This window comes from Camelus dromedarius, chromosome 14, assembly GCF_036321535.1.
Source record: "Camelus dromedarius isolate mCamDro1 chromosome 14, mCamDro1.pat, whole genome shotgun sequence".
Lineage (NCBI taxonomy): Eukaryota > Metazoa > Chordata > Mammalia > Artiodactyla > Camelidae > Camelus > Camelus dromedarius.
The window spans coordinates 21,301,762-21,324,627 of record NC_087449.1 but is presented as its reverse complement, the minus strand read 5'-3'; the positions used below and the strand labels follow the sequence as shown (position 1 = coordinate 21,324,627).

The following is a 22,866-nucleotide window of genomic DNA, read 5'->3' as shown; positions in this document are numbered from 1 at the left end:
TGCAACAACATGGATGGTCCTGGAGAGTACTACACTTAGTGAAGTAAGTCAGATAGAGAAAGACTGTATGTTTTCACTGATATGTGGAATCTAAAAAATAAAACGAATGAATGTAACAAAACAGAAACAGAATCAAAGATACAGAGAACAAATTAGTGGTTACCAGAGGGGAGAGGGGTGGAGAGAGGAGCAAGCTAAGGGAAGGGAATCAAGAGGTACAAATTGTTGGGTATAAAATAAATAAGATACAAGGATATATACAGCAAACAGAATATATCCAATATTTTATAATAACTTTAAATTGAGTATAATCTAAAAAATATTGAATCGCTATGTTGTACATCTGATATGTAACATTGTAAATCAACTACACTTCAATTTAAAAATTTTTTAAAGTAAAAAATTAATTAATTTAATTAAAATAGGTTTGAAGAATAATGGGCATCTAATGATACTGATTTGCTTCTCAAAGTTTTACAACAAAGTTTTGATATTTGAAGATCAGAGTGTGGGAGTTGGATAATGCTAAACCAACAGAAGCAAATGCTTACTTCATGAACATTGGATAATATCTAAAAATATTATTTCTTGTAAAAGTCTTTGCATATTTACAGTAAACAGTCCCAACCAAGGCGTAATTTTAAGTTTTTTCATATAACATTTATAATTACCCTGCTCAACAATGTTATTCTATCATTTTATAGATACAGAATATGAGGCTCAAAGAAAACAAGCCAAGCAGGTTCCATGCCTAGTAGGTAGCAACTCTTGGGACTTACGTTCTTTCCATTGTACCACACTTTAGATATTTAAGGAATATAAACTTCTTGTGTGACACAAAATCACAACTGAATAAAATCCTAAGATGACATAAAATTTTGACTATTGAGTCTTACCCGGCTAGATTCCAAACCAGTGGGCATATTTCTTAATTCATACACAGCAACTTGTCCATCACTGTCTCCCACCAGAAGGCAATCTGTTTGTTTGGCGAAGAGAACAGTTGTGAACTTGATTCCAGGGTTAGCAACATTCACAATCAGGGGGTCCAAACTGTAATGAAATACTTTATTTGTAAATTTAGTTACTGTTAATATGTTCTTTTTAGATACAGACTAAAAGAAGTCTGAGATATTTTTTGTGATTTCATGTAACAAAAACCAGAAGCTTCTTTATGTGTCTCCAAAATCAAAATAACTGCTTCTCACTCCTTATTCAATTAAAACTTTCATTTTTTCAGTAAACTAATTTCAACTAGATAAATTAAAGCAATTCACAATTAAGATGTGAACTCATAATTTAAACTACCACAATGATTAATTTTATGTATTAACTTGGATAAGCTATGGTACCCAGTTGTTGAGTCAAACATCAATCTACACATGGCTGTGAAGTTTTTTTTTAAGATACAATTAATTTAAATCAGTAGAATATGAATAAAGCAGATTACCCGCCACAAAGTGAGTAGGTTTAATCCAAATTGTTGAAAGCCTTAAAAGAAAAGACTGAGGTCCCTAAAGTGGAATAAAATTCTGCCTCCAGACTGCATTTGAACTCAAGACTGCAGTATGGACTCCTCTGATGGAGATTCCAGATTGCCAGCTTGTCATGTAAACTTGGGACTTGCAGGCTCCACACAGGGAGACTTTTAAATCTCTCTCTCTCCCTCTGTCTGTCTTTGTTGGTTCAGTTTCTCTAGAGATCCCTAATGCAACTCCTTAAACAATGAATATATTTTAACAGAAGGATATTTTGATCCAAATGAACCCCTGGAACATAAATGAATGCTCTGTACAAGAACTTTTCCTACTCTTGGTCATCCAAAACAATCTACTGACACCCTTATAAAACAACGGAAGTAGTCACTTGCATACTGCTTCTGAAGAAATGTTGCCCTGGGAAGTACAGTTTTACTGGAAAAAATTAGAATCAGAGGTGGAATCATTTAAGTAGCCATTTTATACATTAGTCATTTCACACTTAAAAATAAATTGTTTTATATTGCAATCCTTGATTTTTGGTCCAAACTGTTTTATAGGACAAGCTATGACAAATTTACTAAACCTAGGAAAAAAATTTTCCATTAAGAATAAACCCATTGAATTTTACATCATTTAAACAAGAAAATTTTTCCATGCTGCTTCTGTTAATAACTTGCCTACAATATTTTCCAATAATTGTAGACAAGTTATTAACTTTCTTACAATATTTTACAATTGTTTTCTTAGAAAACAAGATCTACGATATTTTCCAATATTGAAATATTGATGGAAGAAGAATCATTAAACATTTTATCACAGCATTGTATAAACTTTCATATTAAAAAGGATAGATGGCACAACATTGTAAACTGACTACAACTCAATGAGAAGAAAAGGATAGATGGTCTAGATGACACTCTAAGAACTTTGGTGTAACACTTAAAATCAAAAATTTTAATTAAATGCATGTGCCTTCAAGTATGTTTTGAAACAAGGTAAGAGAATAAGTAAATATTATAAAAATATTTATTTTGTTCCCTTTTGTTACCTTATTATAGAAAGTCTTTACTTAAGAACAGCTAGCTGCCTCTCTGAATTCCTCCATAAACCAGGTAATGAGAAAGAATTCAAGGTAGTTATGATATCCTATATCAGCTTGTAAAAGCTTGAGGAGATGGAGTAAAGTAACATTTTCATTCAAATATTTTTAAAACCACATATGCTATACGTAGTTAACATTAACATATCATCCTGGCATATATTTTTACTCATAAAGGACTCTCACAGTGTAAACTATTACTTTTTTTTAAAGTAACTATAGTTCTCTCTAACCAATGTCAAAGCTATCAGGCATCATTTCGATTGAACAGCTTCTACCAGAAATATTTCCAAGAAAAATATTAACACTTACGTGCTGATGTGAAGATCCCAAATCTCCACTCTACTCTCATTCGCAGCTGCAAATATATAGGATGACCTTGGAGACCAGGCAACATCATAAACAACATAAGAAGTTGGATAAAAACTCAAAAATGGTTTGAGATTCTCATGCTGCCATATAATAACACCCCAATCTGCAGAACAGCTTAAGAATACGTCATGACAAAATGGATTCCATGCTATTTTATACACTGGACCCTAGATTTAGAAAAATAAATTAAAATACATAGGTAAGTAGTATTCAATATCTTATACTTTAAATTTGACCAAAAAATTTAAAATGCTCAGATTTCTAAAAGGTGCATTATTGTGTGGGTATTATTTTAGCTGAGAATAATGTCAGGAATTGAATCTCTTCCCAAAATTATGCCAAACAGAAACATAAAAATATAGTTGCTATATATTATACTATTTAAAAATATATAAGAAATAGTAAGAAAAATAAACCGAAATAAAGGAGAAAATGAAGAAAACATAGTTGGAACAATCATAAAAGATGCAGAGAACAGGTACATGCCAGAGACAGTTTTACTCTGGGATCAGCATGTTATCATCAGCAAAGTCTTTTAGAAACAAATAAAAGACTTTAAAAACTTGCAAGAAGTCAAAGCTATCTAGAAGCCAGATTTAATGTCCCACGTATTATTGGTGTTTTCTATAGAAGAAAGCACTTAATTCAAATTGGTGCTTTTAACTCTGAAGTTGTAATTCATTGCATAAAAATACAGTCCAGTGGCACTATTTTTTCAGAAATATTGCAAGATAAAATTTTCCATACCCACTGTAATTAAACTAACCTTATGCCCTCTGTAGGTATCTAAATATTGTTCATTATATGAACAAGAACATTTGTGAATATGACCTTCTTCAGTGCCAGCCAAATAGATATTTGTGTCCTACAATACAAAAAAATCAAAATTCATTGGCTTGTGATATATTAGTAAATGTGCTAAACAGAAGAGTAGACAATTCAAGATCTCTTAAAAATCAATTCAAGAACCAAAACTAGAAATACAATCTTGAAGACAGTTGACTATTATCTTTTTCTTTCTCTCATGATTTTACAATAATTAAATTACCTGAAGGACTACTGTGCCAAGGAAAGACAGATTTTTTTTTCTTTGCTAGAATAGAGGGTAGAACTTAGTGTCCTGTCTGGAAATATCATGAACAAACATTGGCTTAAAATGAGGAAGAAACTTTCTAACATTTGGAGCTACCTGACACTAGAACAAACAGTCCAGGGAAATAGTGTGTTCTTTCAGCAGAACTAGTCAAAGAGAAGACAGATGACTTAACAATAACTATTAATGTATATAATGCTGTAGAAATGGTTCTCGCTGGGAATGAGAGACTGAACCAGATGAAATCGTAGATATCTTTAACTCCAAATGTATGTACCAAGTAGGGATTGAAAATGTATTTTCTACAGTGAAGTCACAGTCAAAAAGTCTGAAAGTCAGTGCTCTGTGTGCTGGCTGTGTAGAGTCAGCATTGCCTGGGAGCATTTTAGAGCTGCAGAATCTCAGGCCCTGTCCCAGACGTACTTAATCAGAATCTGCATTTTAAGATTCCCAAGTGATTTATAAGTGCACTACAATTTGAGACACACTGCTTTAGCGTATGCACTACTTAAGAATGCAATTACCAGATCGCGAGGTATATGTAGTTTAAATTACACAATAAAGTACAATTTTTTCCCAAAGTAGTATTGCCAATTTACATTCAGCAGTATATAAAAGTTCCCTTTGATAATCATTCTCTTCAATAGTTGGTTACATTAGAAATTTTAAATTTTGCCATTCTATTAGGTATAAAATTATATCCAATGGTTTTAAGTCCCACTTATATAGACATTAACAAGGCTGAGCACATTTTTATGTTTCTTGGCCATTTATGTCTCCTCTTCTACATCTCTTGACCATTTTACTAATAATCTTTCTTTTTCATATTCATTTGAATAAGCTTTTTATATATTCTACTACATAAGCTTTGTCTATTACATATGTTGCAAATATCTTCTCCCAGTATATGGCTTATCTTTTTACGTACTTTCTTTAGTGTCTTTTAGTAAACAGAAGTTCTCATTTTAATGTAGCTGGTATAATTTTTATATAGTTAGCATTTTTTGTGCTTTAAGAAATCGTTCCTACTTTTAAGTCATAGAGATATTCTCCCACATTTTCTTCTAAAAGTTTTTGTGCATGATGGAGTAGGGATCTAATTCCTTTTTTTTTAATATGGACAATGATTATCCCAATACTATTTATAAGTTGGTCATCTTTCTCTAGAGATCTTCAAGGTCATTGTCTAAAGTTGGTCTCCTCAATATATAAACTCTGAGTCTCTGTAACAGTTTTATTGGGAAGTTCTCTCAGGAACAACCTCTTTGAGGGAAACAGGAATGGGTAGAGATTTAAGTTGAACTATGGTGTAATTGCAGCAGAGGGCTCAGCCCAATCTATAAGAAGCTTGGGAGCTAAGACAGCCCTTCAGAGCCCTGCCTCCAGGCAAGGAGGCCAAACATATTACACACCCTCTCCCATCAATAAATTTGTCAAACCAGATGATAGACTCAAAAACAAACTACATCAATAATAAAACTAAATTGAAATGGTGTAAACATCACAGTTATAGGCAGAGATTGTAAGACTGGATAAAGAAGTAAGACTTAACTGTATGCTGCCTATAAGAAACATACTTGAAATATAAAGACACAAATAGGTTAAATGTAAAAGGATGGAAAATAATAAAAACATGCTAACACTAGTTAAAAGAAAGCTGGAGTGGCTGCTTTCATATCAGACTAAGTCAATTTCAGAGTAAAGAATATTACCAGTTAATAAATAAGGCCATTTCATAATAAGGGAGTTGATTAATCAAGAGAACATGACAACGCTATACACTCATGTACCTAAAACAAAGCTTCAAGATATATAAAGCAAAAACTGATAGAATTACAAGGCAAAAAAGACAAATCCACAGTTATGGTCAGAGACTTCAATAACTTTCTGTCAATAACTGGTGGAAGAAATAGGCAGAAAATCATCAAGGATATAGTAAGCTTGAACAACATCATCTACCAACTTAACCTGATTGACATTCACAGAACATTCCACACAACAGTAGCAGAATACACATTTTTCTCAAGTGCCCAGAGAACATTTACAAGTAAAGATTACATTCTGGGCTTTAGAACAAATCTCAATAAATTCAAAAGGATTCAGTTTACAAAAAGTTTGTTCTCTGATCATGATGGGATTGATTTAGAAATCAACAGAAAGATCCTTGGGAAAGTCCTGAATAGTTGGAAGCTAAATAACATGTTTCTAAATAACTCATCAGTCAAAGAAGAAATCAAAGGAGCACTGTGGATGTTTTGGACCAGCTAATTCTTTGTTTGGGAGGGGACAGGGTGATGGCTGTCTCGTGCACTGTAGAGTGTTCAGTAGCATTCCGGGCCTCTGCCCACTAGATGCCAGCAGCACTCCTCCCCTCACCCCACCTCCCACAGCTGCAACAACCAAAAATATCTCAAGACGTGGGAAACACTCCCCTCCCTGACCACATTGAGAACCACTGTTCTAGAGTCAAGGCGAAAAGCAGATTACAGGAATTTGAGAATGAAAGCAGTTAGAATACAGCTGCAGTGGTAAAAGTGAAGTACGATGAAGGTCTGAACTGCATCAGCAGTAGTGGGCTTGGACTGGAAGAAGTGGGACACTAAAACTTAAACATTGTTTGGGTGATAGGGTAGACTAGAGTAAGAACTCAAGACTTGGTTTGCATAAGTAGGTGGATGATGGTGTCACTAAAGAGATGATCACAGTACATGTAACAGAAGACTGTAGGATATGTATTCTTGTAAGTCTGTCACAGTGGCTGAATTTTCTGACTCCAAAGAACCTCTGGATAAACAGAATTAGAAAAAGTAAAACTATGTTAACAGTGCTCTGATTTGATTTTGGTCCTGATGAGTGTGATGTGAAGAGGTCTTCCTCATCCCCAGAATCATGAGAGTCACCACTCACACTGCAATATGGAGGACTACATCAGGAATCTGGTTTCTCTCAGTATGACTGCAGCAGAGCACCCAAGAGGGGCAAGGAGGGGCATTCAAGTTAAACATGCAGTTGTAAAGATTATCCTTCCATAGCTGCTCAGAAATATAGACCTCTCCTCCAGAAAGCAGATAAAGGACAGCCAACTGGAATGTGCCATTCCTCCTTAGGTTGGTATCTATGTCTATGTTTATTTCTTTTTTTTATTTACAAGGCATAATACGAACATGGTGAGTTTTGCCTTGTTTTATATCTTAATACACTTCAATTATCAGAAGTTGTTACATGCAGTAGTAAATAATTGGTTGAAATAATTTACCTTGGGGTGAAAAGCAAAACACATTCCAGGAGCTTGTCGAGATATCAAAGCTTCACCTTTCTTTTCCTTTTCCACTCTTTTGCTGGTGCTGGAAGTAGTTCGCCTCAAACGCATCAAATCTTCATTTAAAGAAAAGATATTTATCTTATTTACCACATGAAGAAGTATTGTAGATATACTGTGTCTTTTCTGCAGATAATAATATGATGTCTGCCATCTTTAGCATGTCATTAGGCTAAAATTAGCAAATACCAGAGCTAGTGCTTAGAAAAAAAATGACCAAGCCCAGTTTCTCTTATGTAGCCAAACCTGAATTTGTCTCCTCTTACACCTGGTTCACTAGAAATTTTTAATTCAGGACATAAGAGAAAGATAATTTGATGTGTGTGTGTGTGTGTGTGTGTATTAATTTATTTTTTTCCTTTTACCATGACAGTCCAGTCCTTTCCGTATAACCCATTTGGAGATTCTTCCATCCGTTGATATAGAAACTAGTATTTCCCTTTTGTCATCGCCTGTTGTTCCTCGATCTTGTTCTATCCACTGAAGCTGCCAGACAGGTCCCAAATGTTTTTGAGGTGATTCACTAAAAAAAGGAAAAGTACTAAATATAAAATTGTTATAATAATTTCTAAAAAGCCTTGGAGTATAAGTTTATGACAACTCCCTAGGGCATCATGACCTCCTTATATTATGATGCTTTTATGGTGTAAAACTGGACTTTTTACTTTAAACATTATGAAAAAACAGGAAAAATATTGCTAATATTCACTGATGTTTTGCTCATTTCTTATAAACGGAAATTTTTTACTGCCTTTAGCTATATTAGCTATCATAACAGGAATACAAAGGTAAGTATTTTCTTCCTTTTCAGAATCTACTTCTCTTACTCTGTTCATTTATTTTTCCTAGCTGTGTAAATTTAGTTTAGACACATTGGATATAAGTATGTTCATCTCTATAAGGATATGTTTTCATAGCTTAAATGAATAAGTTGTTTAAATCTTATTCAAGTGAATAGTTCTCACTCTTCTTCCTGTTTCAGAATTGCCCACTGGCTTGACTCTCCCTATGGCTGAGATTTAAATTTTTTCAGAAGTATTAAAGTCACTTCTCAGATTACTGTTTTCCTATCGGATTAATGGGTTGTTTTGTTCCTAGTACTGACTCTCTTGATTTTTATACAAACCCTCCAAAGCAATAGTTCCTTGCCCTCAAGGAGCTTACAGCCTCCTCAGGGAGAAATACAGGTAAACAATTTATAAACAGCACAATACAGACTATGATAAAGGTATAAATTGGATACATAAAAGAAAGGAATGGGAGGATTTCCTGGAGGAGGCGACACCAAAGCAAATAAAGGATACAAACTTTCATTTATAAGATGAATAAGATCTGGAAATCTAATGTACAGCATGGTGATTATAGTTAATAGTACTGTATTCCATAAATTTGCTAAGAGAGCGGATCCTAAGTGTTCTCACCACACACACACAAAAAGGTAACTATAGGAGGTGATAGACTTACTAATTAATTTGATTGTGGTAATCATTTCACAATGCATACATGCACTAAATCATCACATTGTACACCTTTAAAAATCACACTGTACAAACTAAATACATATAATTTTTATTTGTCAATTATACCTCAATAAAGTTGGAAACATTTTTATACATTTTTTAAAAAAAGAAGCATACACTGTCAAGCCAAAGGAATTTTGTTGGTGATTGGGCAGAGAAGATAATAAGGAGATATTAGGGCAGAGCAGTCCAGCTGGGGACACAATACGAGGAATTATTAACTGTTTGAAAAATAGCAGTATTGCTGTAGCAAAGGGTGTTACGGCTCAGTGTTATAGCTCAGTTGTGACAGCAACCTGGATCCAGGCGAGAGACCCAGCAGCACTCGGAGGGTTGGAGAACTCAGGTTTATTAAACCAGTGGGCTGAGAGGAGTTATCACTCCAAGCTCTGGATCCCGTCTGTATGTTTACACAGGCTTTTATAGGCTACCAGTCTAGACTTCGCAACATTTTGCAACATCATATGCAAATAAGGTATAACAAAGTTGACTAATTAGGAACAAGCTTTGTAGAAATGGACCAATCAGGAGTGAGAGAACTGGACAAATCAGGGGTGAGAGAAATTGACCAATTAGGAGTGAGAGAAATGGACCAATCAGGAGTTAGCTCAGGGAACCAATAGACTCTTAGGGGTAAGTTCTGCTTTCTTAGAAGTAAGCCATTTCAGAGTTTAAAAAGTGAGGTAATGCCACTGGGCCAGGGAACCGAATGGTGCTGGCAGGAGGGTAGTGACCCTGCCTAGGGGTCCTGCCATCTTTTTCATGGGGCTTCCCACCTCAGTATCACTCTCAATAACAACATAAACATTCACTTTAACATTAATTTTTTTTCTTCTCCCTAAAAAAACACATATTATATGTCTTTCTAATTCTTGGATTCTCACCTACTATCCAGAACTGGAACATTACTGTTGCTCTGTACATTATAAATTGCAATAGTGCCATTGTGATAGCCAACTGCTAAAAGGTTAGGAGCTCCAATTGAAAAATCCACAGCAGTAACTCCGTAAGGACTCTGATAAGTACGCTCTGGCCACTGAATAAACAAAATAATTATATTACATTTTAAATTTGGTTTTGTAGACCACAGTAAAGTACAGTATGATGGTGACTGAAGACTAGGCTCATGGCAGTGGTGATCTGAGAAGAATTAGTCTACATTTACTCACTCCTCTCTTCATAACTTCAAGTGTAGATGAGAACAAAAACCCAATTGGTCGTTTATTTTGATGAATCCTCAGAGCTCAATAATTTTAAGAAATACAGCATGGGCTTCTACAGTAATTATCATTTTTTATTATGTTTCAGCAGGATTTGTATGATCATCACAGGTCTACCTTCATAAAGAAACAAACAATGGACATCAAGTAATTGTCCTGCATCTATTCCTATCTTCCAGTGTCTGTTTCAGATGCTCGTATTATCCAATCATTTCTAAACAAGGATAGAAGATGTGCCAGAACTCTCTAAGGTACTCTTTTCTACAACTCGGTCAAGAGTTTTATTACATTGTTTTGTTTTAATGTTTAATATAAATCCTTTCTTGTTTCTAACAACATACATGGAAAAGAAGACAACCTGCTGATGATGGACCCTATGTCAATCCTTCCACATGTTTAAAACTGCTTCTTCCTTTTAGACTATATATACTCAGCTTCCTAACAGACTGGGGGTTATTTATAAAAACTCTAATCATTTTTATATGCTCTTCTGATCCTTTTCTAAGTTTTTCACTTTACATTTCAGTTGTGAATTAAAACTAAAGCTGTAAAGTAACAGATTGACTGAACTGTTTAGCCAAAAAAAAAAAAAAAAAAAAACATGATTCATTCTCTTTGAAAAATTCATGGCAGTAAGATGGTTATACTAATCTATTTTGTATCTACTGAGGATAGCAGAAATCTATCTTATAAAGTGGTAGTTATTTATATATTAAGAAACAACCTAGTATAAAATTAAACTTAATTTTTAAAGCATTTGCATTTGCAGATTCATTCTTCTTTATAACAAAGCAGCGATAAACAATAATATTTCAGCCCTAGATCATTATATCTAACAGCACATAGTAGATGCTTAATAAATATTTATTGAATGAATTTACTTTATTCTAAAGTATAAGAATGAATTTTAATTGTTTGTTACAGATTTAAACCAAAGAAAATAGTCTTGCTTGATAAAACTTTCTTGATTTTGTTAAATTATCACACACATATCTACTTTATAAGAATTATATCAACATTTAATTAATTATATCAACATTAATTAATTAATTATATCAACAATTAATTAAATCCTGTTTGAGTTACCATGGGATTCTTTATTGACCAGCAGCAAGCCAATCCTCTTTTTTGCTCTTTAAACCCGAAGTGCCCATAGCCAACAGCCAAAAGGTCCTGAAAACCAGAAAAATACATTCAAAATAAGAGAGGATAGCATAAAAATATTTGCAAATGTATAAAAATGCATATTAATGAACTGTGCTAAAAATAGTGATGATATTTGAATTGAGATTAAAAAATGCCAATATACTATTTTTACTCTACATTTCCATCTTCCTATGCAAAATAATAATAATAATCACATTTTCAGACTGAAGAATAAAGTATTCAAAAAGAACCAATTCCTGACAAGTTCTTCTACATATTGAGATAATCTTGAAAAAATTGTATTATGTCATACGGGTTTTTAAGAATGACCTAATCATTTCATATGTAAAATAAAAGACATTTAATTTAAAGACAGGAGCCATGGTGAATTGTGTCTCCTCCCTCAAAAAGTCATATGTCAAAGTCCTAACCCCTAATATGATTATATTTAGAAATAGGGCATTTAGAGGGTAATTAGGGTTAAATGAGGTCATGAGGGTGGGATCCTAATTCCACAGGGTTGGATTCATTACAAAAAGAAGAAAAGACACAAGAGCTCTTTCCCTTCACCATGCAAAGATACAGCAAACTAGGAAGAGGGCCTTCCCCAGAAATCAAATCAGCTGGCACATTTACCCTGGAGGTCCCAGCCTCCAGAACTGTAAGAAATAAATTTATTATTCAAGCCACCCAGTCTGTGGTATTTTGTTGTGGTAGCTCGAGCTGATTAATACAGCAGGTCATTTCAAGAAATGCTTATACAGTTGACCCTGAACAACATGGGTTTGAACTGTGCAGGTCCATTTATATGTGGATTTTTTTCAATAAATATATTAAAAAATTTTTTTTGAAGATTTGAGAGCATTTGAAAAAATTTACAGACAAATTGCATAGCCTAGAAATATCAAAGAATTAAGAAAAAGGTTTGTCATGAATGTATAAAATATATGTAGATAATAATCTATCCTTACATAGACATAAGTGATATTCAATATAAAATTAATAATGTGTTAGTTTTCTTACTGTCTTATAATTTTGCTTTCAGAGAACTATATTACCACATAGTATGCCTCTCTCTCATAATTGCAGAAATTGCATATCAATCTATCATCTCAGGTGAGTGTTTTTTTAAAAAGATATAACAATGTTTCCAATACTGTATTATGAATAGGACTGCAAAACTGATATGCCATAAACATTTTAAAACTATTCATTCATTAGAGTATAGGCTAGGCCACCCTGAAGCAATTGTATCAGTTATACTAGGCTGCCATAAAGCAATCATATTTCTGCTTTTTCATTATCAACTCGTAACTATATACCTATAAATAAATATAAATTTATTATTCACATTATCTTTTCATCTTGATGTCTTTTTAGTAATATATATAATATCTGCAGTGTTTTGTATCATACAATATTGTTGTAGGTACCAACAGATGATTCATCTGGTAAAGAGATGACATAAACTTCATGGTATGGATAAATACAGCACAGTACTGTAAATGTAGTTTCTCTTCCTTATGATTTTCTTAATAACAATTCTTTCCTCTAGCTTACCTTATTGTAAGAATATAGTACATAATACGTATAACACACAAAATATGTGTTAATCCACAGTTTATGTTATTAGTAAGGCTTCTGGTCAACAGTAGGCATTAGTAGTTAAGTTTTCAGGGAGTCAAAAGTTATACTGGGATTTCAACTGCATGGGGGGTTGGCACTTCTAATCCCCATGTTGTTCAAGGTCAACTGTATAAATACATGTGGACAAAACTTTAATGATTGTCCAAACCCAGCTTCTTCTTATAATCAGAATACCTTCATCAAAAATATTATTATAATATCCTACCACCACCCTACCTTCAAGCCAACATCAACTCTGCAATTCTCTCTGCCTTAAAATACCCTTCACCACTACCCTTTTTACCCTGACATTGATAAACTCCTATGCATCTCTTCTAGACTCAGCACAGGGTCACATCCTCTAAGAAGTCTTCCCACAGCACTATTTATTTTCCTTATTGAAGCACACAGGAAGCTATTATATGGTCAAGGTCCATGTGTGACTAAATTACTACTGTATCTCTAATGCTTTAACAGAGTTCCTGGCACAGACTGAATGTTTGATAAATATTTATAGAATGAATTAATAAACATGATAGATGCCATTTGTCATACTTTTTTTAGCTTCATTTAAAATTACTTAATCTTATCCTCAGTAGCAATATATTAATTTTTTAAATGCTAGTATATTCAGTTTCATAAAATGATTCATCTGTCTTTATTATATGGTCATTACTGATTTTTTAAATTTCACTTATCTATAAGATGTTCCCAAATATAGTTTTATAAAGACAAATCCGTGCTGAAAGTATTTTATTTTATTCAAAATAATATGCATAATTTAAGTAATGTGTTATTTAGGTTTTAACAAAAATGATTATAGGATTTTTAATAGCCATAACAACTATCATGTTTGCACACAGCACCTAATAAGGTGTGGCAATAAAATAATACGGTTAATTCTTCAACATACATAAAACAAGACAGTTGAAACAAACAAACTAGTTTTGACCACTTAAAAAATACACTACATATTTATTCCAATGACATTGCCATTACTACAAAAAGTTTTTGAAATCACTAACTGAGAATCATGTCCTCAGAACCAGTTTATAAACCCCAGGAAAAAAAGGAGTCTCATTACTCTATAATCATCTCTTTTTCACAAGCATCCATACTGCTCCCCAGCTTGATGATTCATCTAGTTTGTCTCAAGATGATTTCTGGCAGTGCAGTAGTTAAGAGCAAGAACCCTGGAGCCGGATGTCTCAGTTTGAATTCTAACTGCTTCATTAACTGGTTGCATAACTTTGGGCAAGTTATTCATCCTTTCTGTGCTTCAGTTTACTCATCAACATAATGGGGAAAATAGTACCTAACTCATAAAGCTGTTGTGTTAATACAAGCAAAATGTTTATAATAGTGCATGGTACATAGTAAGTTCTATTTACTGCTAGTAGTACTAATAGTATTTTAAGAAATTTCAAAATTATTTTGCACATTTACAGGGTCACTGGATTAAGTATATACTTCCAAATATGGTTCCTTTAAGGAGAATACAAATTAGGGTATAGGAGTTTGCTACATGTTAGAGTAAATCCATATACATTATCTATTATCTTCTAGTTCACTTCTCAATATCAGACATGGATTCAGAGAAAGCCATGTCCCAAGTATATCTCCTAAAATAAAAATAGTGATGTTTTCATAGTAAAGGAGAAAAACATTACTTTATAACTTTTTTTAATTTTACCCTTTTTAAAACATGTATTTGTTTTTAGAGGAATTTTAAAGCTATGGGTTATGTTAATTTTAAGTTTAAATCCTTTGCCTAAAATCTGAGAAAAAAAATATTCATTAGTACTTGACAAGTGCCCTTAAATGCTAGAGACAGAACTGTTAAAATTTTCAGTAACTTACTGGATTTGTTTTATTCCAGGCAAGGCTGCTGACATTAAGGCCTTTGGTTAAGTCGCAGGAAAAGGACCAAAGTCGTTCCAAATTGGCTGGTATTGTTGACTGTTCAGAACCTATTTCCATTTCTTCTTCCTCTTCCTTCTTAACCTCCTCTTCTATCTCTTCAAGTTTTTCACCTTCTAAAAAGATTTCAGATTCTTCAGGTTCCAGTTCTAAAATTAAATCAAATAAAAAGATCATTGTCCTCTATACCTACAGGAATCTATCTGCCAAAGTCTCCAAGAGCATCTCTATCTACCACTGACAGTTCAAGCACCATTGGATCTGCCAGGTCAAATGGCCCAAGTAATAGGGCACCCTGAATAGCTGTCTGGACCGTTTGCAGAATCTTCTGTTGTTCTGGGCCCCATTCAAAGCTAGCAGCTTTTCAGGCGACTCAGTAAGTGGACCAGAATAACACATCTAAATGAGAAATATGTGCCTCTAAGGATCCCAGATTAGTGGCAGCAGCTCCCATTGTAATTTCTAACCTACAGAAAAGTGTAAGTACAGAGCTCTTCAAGGATATTGGGATTCCCCCTCACAAATTTATTTCTCATAATTGCAGTAAAAGGCATATTATCTGGACACTCCTGGAGTGAGTGAGCAGGTCATCCTGATAAATCCACTCTAACATTAGAATGTCCCTTTCCCTATAGTATATACCAAGGCAGTTCTGACATTTCAACTCCACCTAGTGAATGCTAGATTTTGGTCCATTATCAGCCCCAAAAAACCAACAAACTCTTCGAGTCTAATCCCTTGAACTACAATACCATATCTAGAATCTCTGCTTAGTGGAACCATAGTAATAAATCTGACCTGATCTGACTTTATATTCCTGCCATCATTATCCTACACCCTTAATATCCATTTCCATATATATTCCTCAGATCTCTGCCTGTATAAATTAGAAAACTCAGCAGTCAATTCTTCTAGAAGTCATAACAAATCAAAATGTGAATGTACCTAACAACTTCAAAATACATGAAAGAAAGAAAGAAACAAACAAACAACAAAAAAAACAGATCTGAAAGGAGAAATAAACAAATACGCAATTATAGTTAGAGATTTCAACACTCCTGTCTCAATAACTGAGAGACCAAGTAGGCAGAAAATCAGATGACGTAAACATCACTACCAAACACCTTGACCTAACATTCCATCCAGAAACACCAGAATACATATTCTTCTCAAGTGTCATAGCACATTTTAAAGATAGACCACATTATGGACCATAAAACAACCTTAACAAATCTAAAAAAAAATACAAATCATATAATATATACTCTGAAACTGTAATGGAACTAAAAATTAATAACTGTAATGGAATTAAAAATTAATAACAGAAAGATAGCTAGAAAATCTCAAAATATTTGGATATTAAAACATTTATAAATAACACATGGGTCAACAGAGTCTCAAAAGAAATTCTAAAATATGCTTTAATGAACTGAAAACACAATATATCAAATCTTATGAGATTCAGCTAAAGCTCTGCTTAGGAAGCATATATTAAAAAAAAAAGAAAGTTAAATATATATCTTACGTATGGTCCATCCATTCCAAAACAAGATAATGACTCAAGAGAAATAAAAGCAAATGTTCATACAGAGTCTTTGGTTACCAATATTCATACCAACTTTATTTGTAGTGACCCCAAACTGGAAACAAATATCAATCAATAGGTGAAGGGATAAGCACAGTGTAGGATATTCATGCAGTGGAATACTAGTCAGTAATGAAGAGCAATGAACTATTGATACATGCAACAACATGAGTGAAGCTGAAAATAACTTTGCTGAGTGAAAAGAAGCTAGATTTAAAAAGAGTGCATACTGTATGATTACATTTATTCAAAAATTCTAGAAAATGCAAACTAATCTATTTAGATGTAAAGCAAATCAGTGGTTTCTTAAGAATGGGGGGCAAAGAGGAACAAGAAGGAAGGATTATAAAAGACCTGAAAAACATTATATATATATATATATATATATATATATATATATATATATATATATATATATATATATATCATTACATATAATCGTATATATTCATTAACTGTGGTGACATATCAAGCTTATTAAATCGTATCCTTTAAATGTATAGTTTATTGTCACTTACACCTCAAAAAGCTGCTTAAAAATAACAATGGTATATCACTCTTTAAGTGAATCCCAGATAATATAAATATATTTTTTAATTGTGAAAAGTTTTACATTCATTGATATGCATAGATTTTAGCTGTACAGTATGAATTTTGATAAGTATACACACTGATGTAACAAACATCCTAATAAAGATGAAGAATATATCCATTAACCAAAAAAGTTTCCTCAAGCTACTTTCCAGTCAAATGTAACCTACCATAGGCAGGCACTAGTTTAATTTCTATCACCTTGGATTAGTTTTGTCTGTGATAGTATATCACATAAATGGGTCTGTTGGTATGTATTCTTTTGTGTCTGACTTCTTTCACTCAACAATGTTTTTGAGTTCCACGCAGATCCATCAAGGTATTATGTATGTAGGTAGTGCACTCATTTTTATTGCTGAGTAGCGTTGCAGCATTTGAAATGTTTTGAACAAAATTCGACACCCATTTATCCTTTAAAATGTCTAGCAAACTAGAAAGATAAGGAAATTTCCTCAAACCAATTAAATGTATCTACAAAAAAACTATACATATCATATTTAACAATGAAATATTGAATGTTCAGAAACAGGCCAAGGATATTTGCAACTTTGGCACAGGCAAAGAGATCTTAGAAAAGGAATGGAAAGCATTTACTACAAAAGAAAAAAAATGATAGATAAGACTTCATCAAAATTAAAAACTTCCGCTCAACAAAGGACAAATACATTGGCAAGCTATAGACTTAGAGAAAACAGTTGTAATATATGTATCTTTCAAAGAGTTTATATCCAGAATCCATAAAAATAAGATCCTACAACTTGATTTTTTAAAACAGGACAACTCAATTTTAAAATGGGCAAAGAACTTGACCAAACATTACACAAAAGAAGACATACAAAGGACAAAAAAACAAAAACTTAAAAAAATTGCCAACATCAGGCATTATCAAGAATATAGAGCAACTCTTGTGTATTGCTTGTGGAAGATGGTACAAATAATTTGGGAAGGTATTTTTCAGTTTCTGAAAAAATTATAGATACATCTACCTAAAGACTCAGTGATTCCATTTCTAGGTAATTACCCAAGAGAAACTGCAACATATCCACAAAAAGAAGCACAAAAATGATCATAGCAGCTTTGTTTATAATAGCCCAAATGTGTCCAGGTGTCCAGTAACAGATGAATGAATACACAATTCATGGTATTTTCATAAACTGGAACACTACTCAGAAAAAAAATGAACTACTTATATACACATCAACCTAGATGAATCTCAAAAACATTGTGTTGAGTGAAAGAAGCCAGACACAAACAAATTCTTACTATATGAACCCACTTCTGTGATTTACCCAAAAAATTCATCTATGGTGAAAGAAATCAGCTTACTGCCTATCTATAAGGGTGTAAGGTTTAACTGGAAAACAGCACAAAGGAACTTTTGGGGTTGATGGATATAGTCTCTATCTCTATCTCACTTAGAGTATTAGTTATACAGATTTTATACATTTTCAAAATGTATCAAATTATACAGTTAAATACATGCATTTCATTATGTGTAAATCTTACTTCATTAAAAATTTCGTATAGTATTTCTTTTTCTTAGATTCATATAAAGAAATGACCTACCACCAGTTTTGTTTTTAAAATGTCAACATTTACAGTACTCTGTAAATTTTTACCTTATAACTCTTTAATTATGGTATGAAAAGTTTATATATATGATGAAAAAAATTAAATTATCAACCTAACATGAGATAAGGAATATAGTTCTTCAATATTCTTAGATGTACATAAGCAAAAAGGTTTATAACCACTTGTCACATATGCAATGTTGTAGCCTAATTTTTTGGTGTACTCATACAGAAGATCAATTTTGACTTGAAGGATCAATAAAAATTTCATAAGGGAGTTTGCCCTAATTCATACTTGACAGCTGCGAATGCAGTAGGCAAAGATTGGCTAGGGACAAGGGTGGATAGTCAAGAATATTACAACTAAAGGTACTAAGGCAAGAAGCTTTAGGTTCTGCTTGGGGATTATTAGGTAAGTCTAGTATAGTTAACTTCTAGGGTCTCCAAAATACTATAATGAGAGAAAATAATCTGGAACCAGATTGCAAGTGTCTTCAAATTATACACTGTGATGTTTGTAATTTATTCTTGGCAATGGAAAAGTAATGAAGGTTTTCTAGCAGCTAAATGCCATGTTCAAACCTGTGTTTAGGATATATCAGCATGCTAGGATGGTAAGGTGGAAAGAGAATTGAAATAGGATCAAAATACATTGGTTGAATGCCTAGATTTGTTACAGACTATGTAAACTTAGAAAGTTTCCATAACCTTCGTTTTATTCATTCAAAAAATAAAGGTTGAATTAGATGATCTTTAAAATCCCTCAAAATATTTTGGGAACATATGAGATGGGATTTGTAGCAATAAGAACAGGAAGAATGCCAGTAAAATAAAATTAGGGAAAGGAAATAAAAGCCAGAAACTGGAAAGTGTCAATGGCAATAGAAAAGGTGGAGCTGATTATGAGAGAATAATTCAATGCGGAGAGAAGGGAGAGGAAAGAGCCACAGGTGCTTATAAAGTTCTGACTCTAAGAGGTTGCCTCTTTCTTTGGGCTCCCTGGTCTGCATTCTACTGCTACTCACATACTTAGTGCTGAAAACTACATAAACATGTCTTCTGATTGGTGATAACTCAGTCTGGAGATCACATTTAGGAATAATAACTAACATAATCTAATTTTTAAGTTATTTGAGCTTGTATAAAAGTGGTTATTTTTAAAATACCCTTTTTAAGTATAAAATATTTCAAAACAACACAATTAAAAAAAAAAAGTGTTCTAGTACATACCTTTTAAAACAGGAAGCTGACGATAAGCTGCAAGTTTTGGCCTAAATATATTTTCCATTATAACTCGTTCCATAAAAAATAAGTCCTGTTGAAATTTGTCAGATTTCAATACTGCATCTGAGTGGTTTTCTTCATCATTGTGGATTTTAGCCAGAATTACATTTTCTATATCCATTAGAGAACTACCTTCACTAACTGTGAAATAACAAACATGATGCAATGATGAAATAATTCAAATAATATTAGATGGTTTGTACATTCTAAAGATTTAAGAAATGACATTCTGCCATTACTATTTGTTTTTCTCCAGTATTCAACAATTTCAACAGGCATTCATTGAATGACTTTTATATACCAAGCACTTGCAAGATAGATATATAGATATAGATATATAGATACATAGTTATCTTTTTGGAATTCTTCACCATTCAAAAACATGCTCTTTTTCAGAAAATGAGCAATGACAACTCACGAGGTAATTTGTATCTGTATATTTTTATTCAAATTGAAATAAAATTATTGTCAGTCTTCAGATTAAGTTTTGATTTGATATTGCTCTAAAGGAATACTACACTACTGTTAATTTTGTATTAATGCTATAACAAATTACCAAAAACTTAGTAGATTAAAACCATTCCAATTTATCAGAGTTCTGTAGGTTAGAGGTCTGACCCAAGTCTCACTGGGATAAAACTGATAAATTAAGAGGGTTATGCTCCTTTCTGAAGGCTCTAAAGGAGAATTCATTTCCTTGGCTTTTTCAAATTCTAGAAGCCACCAACAACCTTTCGTTCATCTTCAAAAAACAGCAACACTGCATCTCTCTAACATATTTCTGTCATTACATTTTTCTCTGACCACCACTGCAAAAAGTGCTCCAATTTTAAGTACCCATGTGATTAGTTTGGGTCCACTCAGATAATCCAGGATAATCTCCTCCTTTGAAGATCCTTAATGTAATCACATCTGAAAAAACCTCTTTTGCCATGTAAGGTTATTTATTTACAGGTTCCAGAGAAGGGGATGTGTATATATTTGGAGAATGATTATTCTGCCTACCACATTACTTAGTAAAAAACAGAATGAAGGGGAATCCTGCATCTGTGAATATGGAGTAGACACACCTTTCCCTATTCCTCCTGCTTAATACATTATATATAAAAGAAACATAGGAAACCTTTGAAACCCTTTGATAGAATAAGGCAGAGCAACAGGAGAGTTCAGGACCTAAGGAATGACACAGTGGTGAGTCCCCTGGGTTTCTTATTGCTGCAAATACTCCAGGCAAACCTCCTGTCTCTAACCAAAAGACCAGGAAAAAAACAGCCTTGCAAGAAAGAAAGCTTTTAGATTATAACCACTCTACTCCAGACAAAAACCACAGAAAAAAACTGTAGCCCCACTTATTCCACAAATTCCACTAGCCAAGCGAGAAGCCTACACTTCCATCCTTGCCAGGCTCTAACCAGGCATTCCAACCTCCCGGCCCTCCAGTGGGCATGGTGTCAGAGAAGGCTCAGTAAGGAGTCAGGACTTTGAATCCTACCAAATATAATGACTGTGCTGCCTTGTCTGCAATGTCAGTGGAGACCAATTGGGAAACATGGAATTGCACACCCACCTGGCAGTAACAAGGTGCCCCTTCTTCTCCCCATGAGAACAGTCAGAGTTGGACTGAGTCAGAACTTACAGCACTGCCCAACAGTAATAAAGCCAAGTCCCAATCCATGATGTCAGGGAGTGGTAATGAGGCACTCCTACTCTTCCCAGCTATGTAGTATCAATGGAAGCCAGAGCTCCCCACCTGCCCCTGGCCACCAGTAATGAGGAGATCCCCTCCTTCAGTGTAATTGAAGGCCAAGTGGAGAACATGGACTTTTACTCCTGCCTGGAAGAAATGAAGCAGTAAATTCCCCTGTCAGAATAGTGTCAAACAAAGCCTGCTAAAAAGGGGAGGTTTAAAGAAGATCTATTTCTCATGATATAATACCCAAAATTTCTAAATTTCAACTGAAAATCATTCATCATCCAAAGAACCAAGAAAATCTCAACTTCAGTGAAAAACAAAATAAGTAAACAAAATCAATAGATACCAATTCTGAGATGACAGAGATGTCTGGATTATCTGACAGTTTAAGGCAGCCATCAAAAAAAAAACATTTCAAGTATTTATGAACACATTTGAAACAAATGGAATAACAGAAAGTACTATCAAAGAATAAAAAGTCTTAGTAAACCCATACAACAACCAAATGAAAATGTTAGAATTAAAAAGTGAAATAACCAAAATTTTAAATTTCATGGGTGGGCTCAACAGGAGAGGACAGAGGAAAGAATCAGTGAACTTAAAGAGGGAACAAAATAAATTACCCAATTTAAACAACAATTGAGTAACTATTACTGCCATAATTATCCCAAGACTAGGTACTAGAAAACTAGGGAAGCCCCTATGCCCCTCTGAAATTATTCACACTTGCCAATCCTAAATTGGCTAACCCTGACTCACCCATTCCTTCCTACAGAAACCTCAACCAAGGCTTCTGTTCATATATTCTACCTATTTCCTCTGCCTCCTGACCAACTCTCGTGCTACTTTGTGTAGCCCAGAGCATTGAATTCCCTCTCCTCTTGAGATCTGGGAGTACAACAAGCTGTATTTCCAATAGCAATTGTGTCCTAATCTGATGGTTTTGTCACACCAGAATAATAATAAAATCCACACTTTAAAATAATGTTGTCTACAAGAAATCCAATTTAAATGTAAAGGCACAGACAGAATGAAAGTAATGGGATAAAGAATGATATACCATTTTAACACTCATCAAAAGAAGTGAACTAAATATATTTAATATCAGACAAAGTAGACTGTAGAGCAAGGAATATTACCAGGGATAAAGAGGGGGTAGTGGTAAACCCTGTGGCTGTTACTGTTAATTTTCTTTTTTGTAATGCAAGTGCCTAATTTAAGCTTGAATTGCCAAGGTATCCATTTCAAAGAGGCATCCACTTCAAAGACAGCTATCCTGAGTAACACATTGCCAGCTACACCAGATAAAGAGCCAGGCTGCCTCCCTCCACCGAGGTTCTCTTGTT

At 33.6% G+C, this 22,866-nt stretch overlaps 1 protein-coding gene across 1 annotated transcript in view; it reads right to left on the bottom strand.

The window, feature by feature from the left end:
• The window catches only part of DNAI4 (dynein axonemal intermediate chain 4), a 78,237-nt gene that overhangs the window by 7,429 nt on the left and 47,942 nt on the right, over positions 1-22,866 (bottom strand). Inside the window, exons 8-16 of the mRNA XM_010989074.3 lie at positions 19,774-19,968; positions 14,737-14,945; positions 11,191-11,277; positions 9,769-9,920; positions 7,730-7,887; positions 7,302-7,420; positions 3,719-3,817; positions 2,893-3,119; positions 897-1,053 (exon numbers count right to left, since the gene is read on the bottom strand). Coding sequence (XP_010987376.1) covers positions 897-1,053; positions 2,893-3,119; positions 3,719-3,817; positions 7,302-7,420; positions 7,730-7,887; positions 9,769-9,920; positions 11,191-11,277; positions 14,737-14,945; positions 19,774-19,968 — 1,403 coding nt within the window. The remainder of the gene's footprint in view (positions 1-896; positions 1,054-2,892; positions 3,120-3,718; positions 3,818-7,301; positions 7,421-7,729; positions 7,888-9,768; positions 9,921-11,190; positions 11,278-14,736; positions 14,946-19,773; positions 19,969-22,866) is intronic.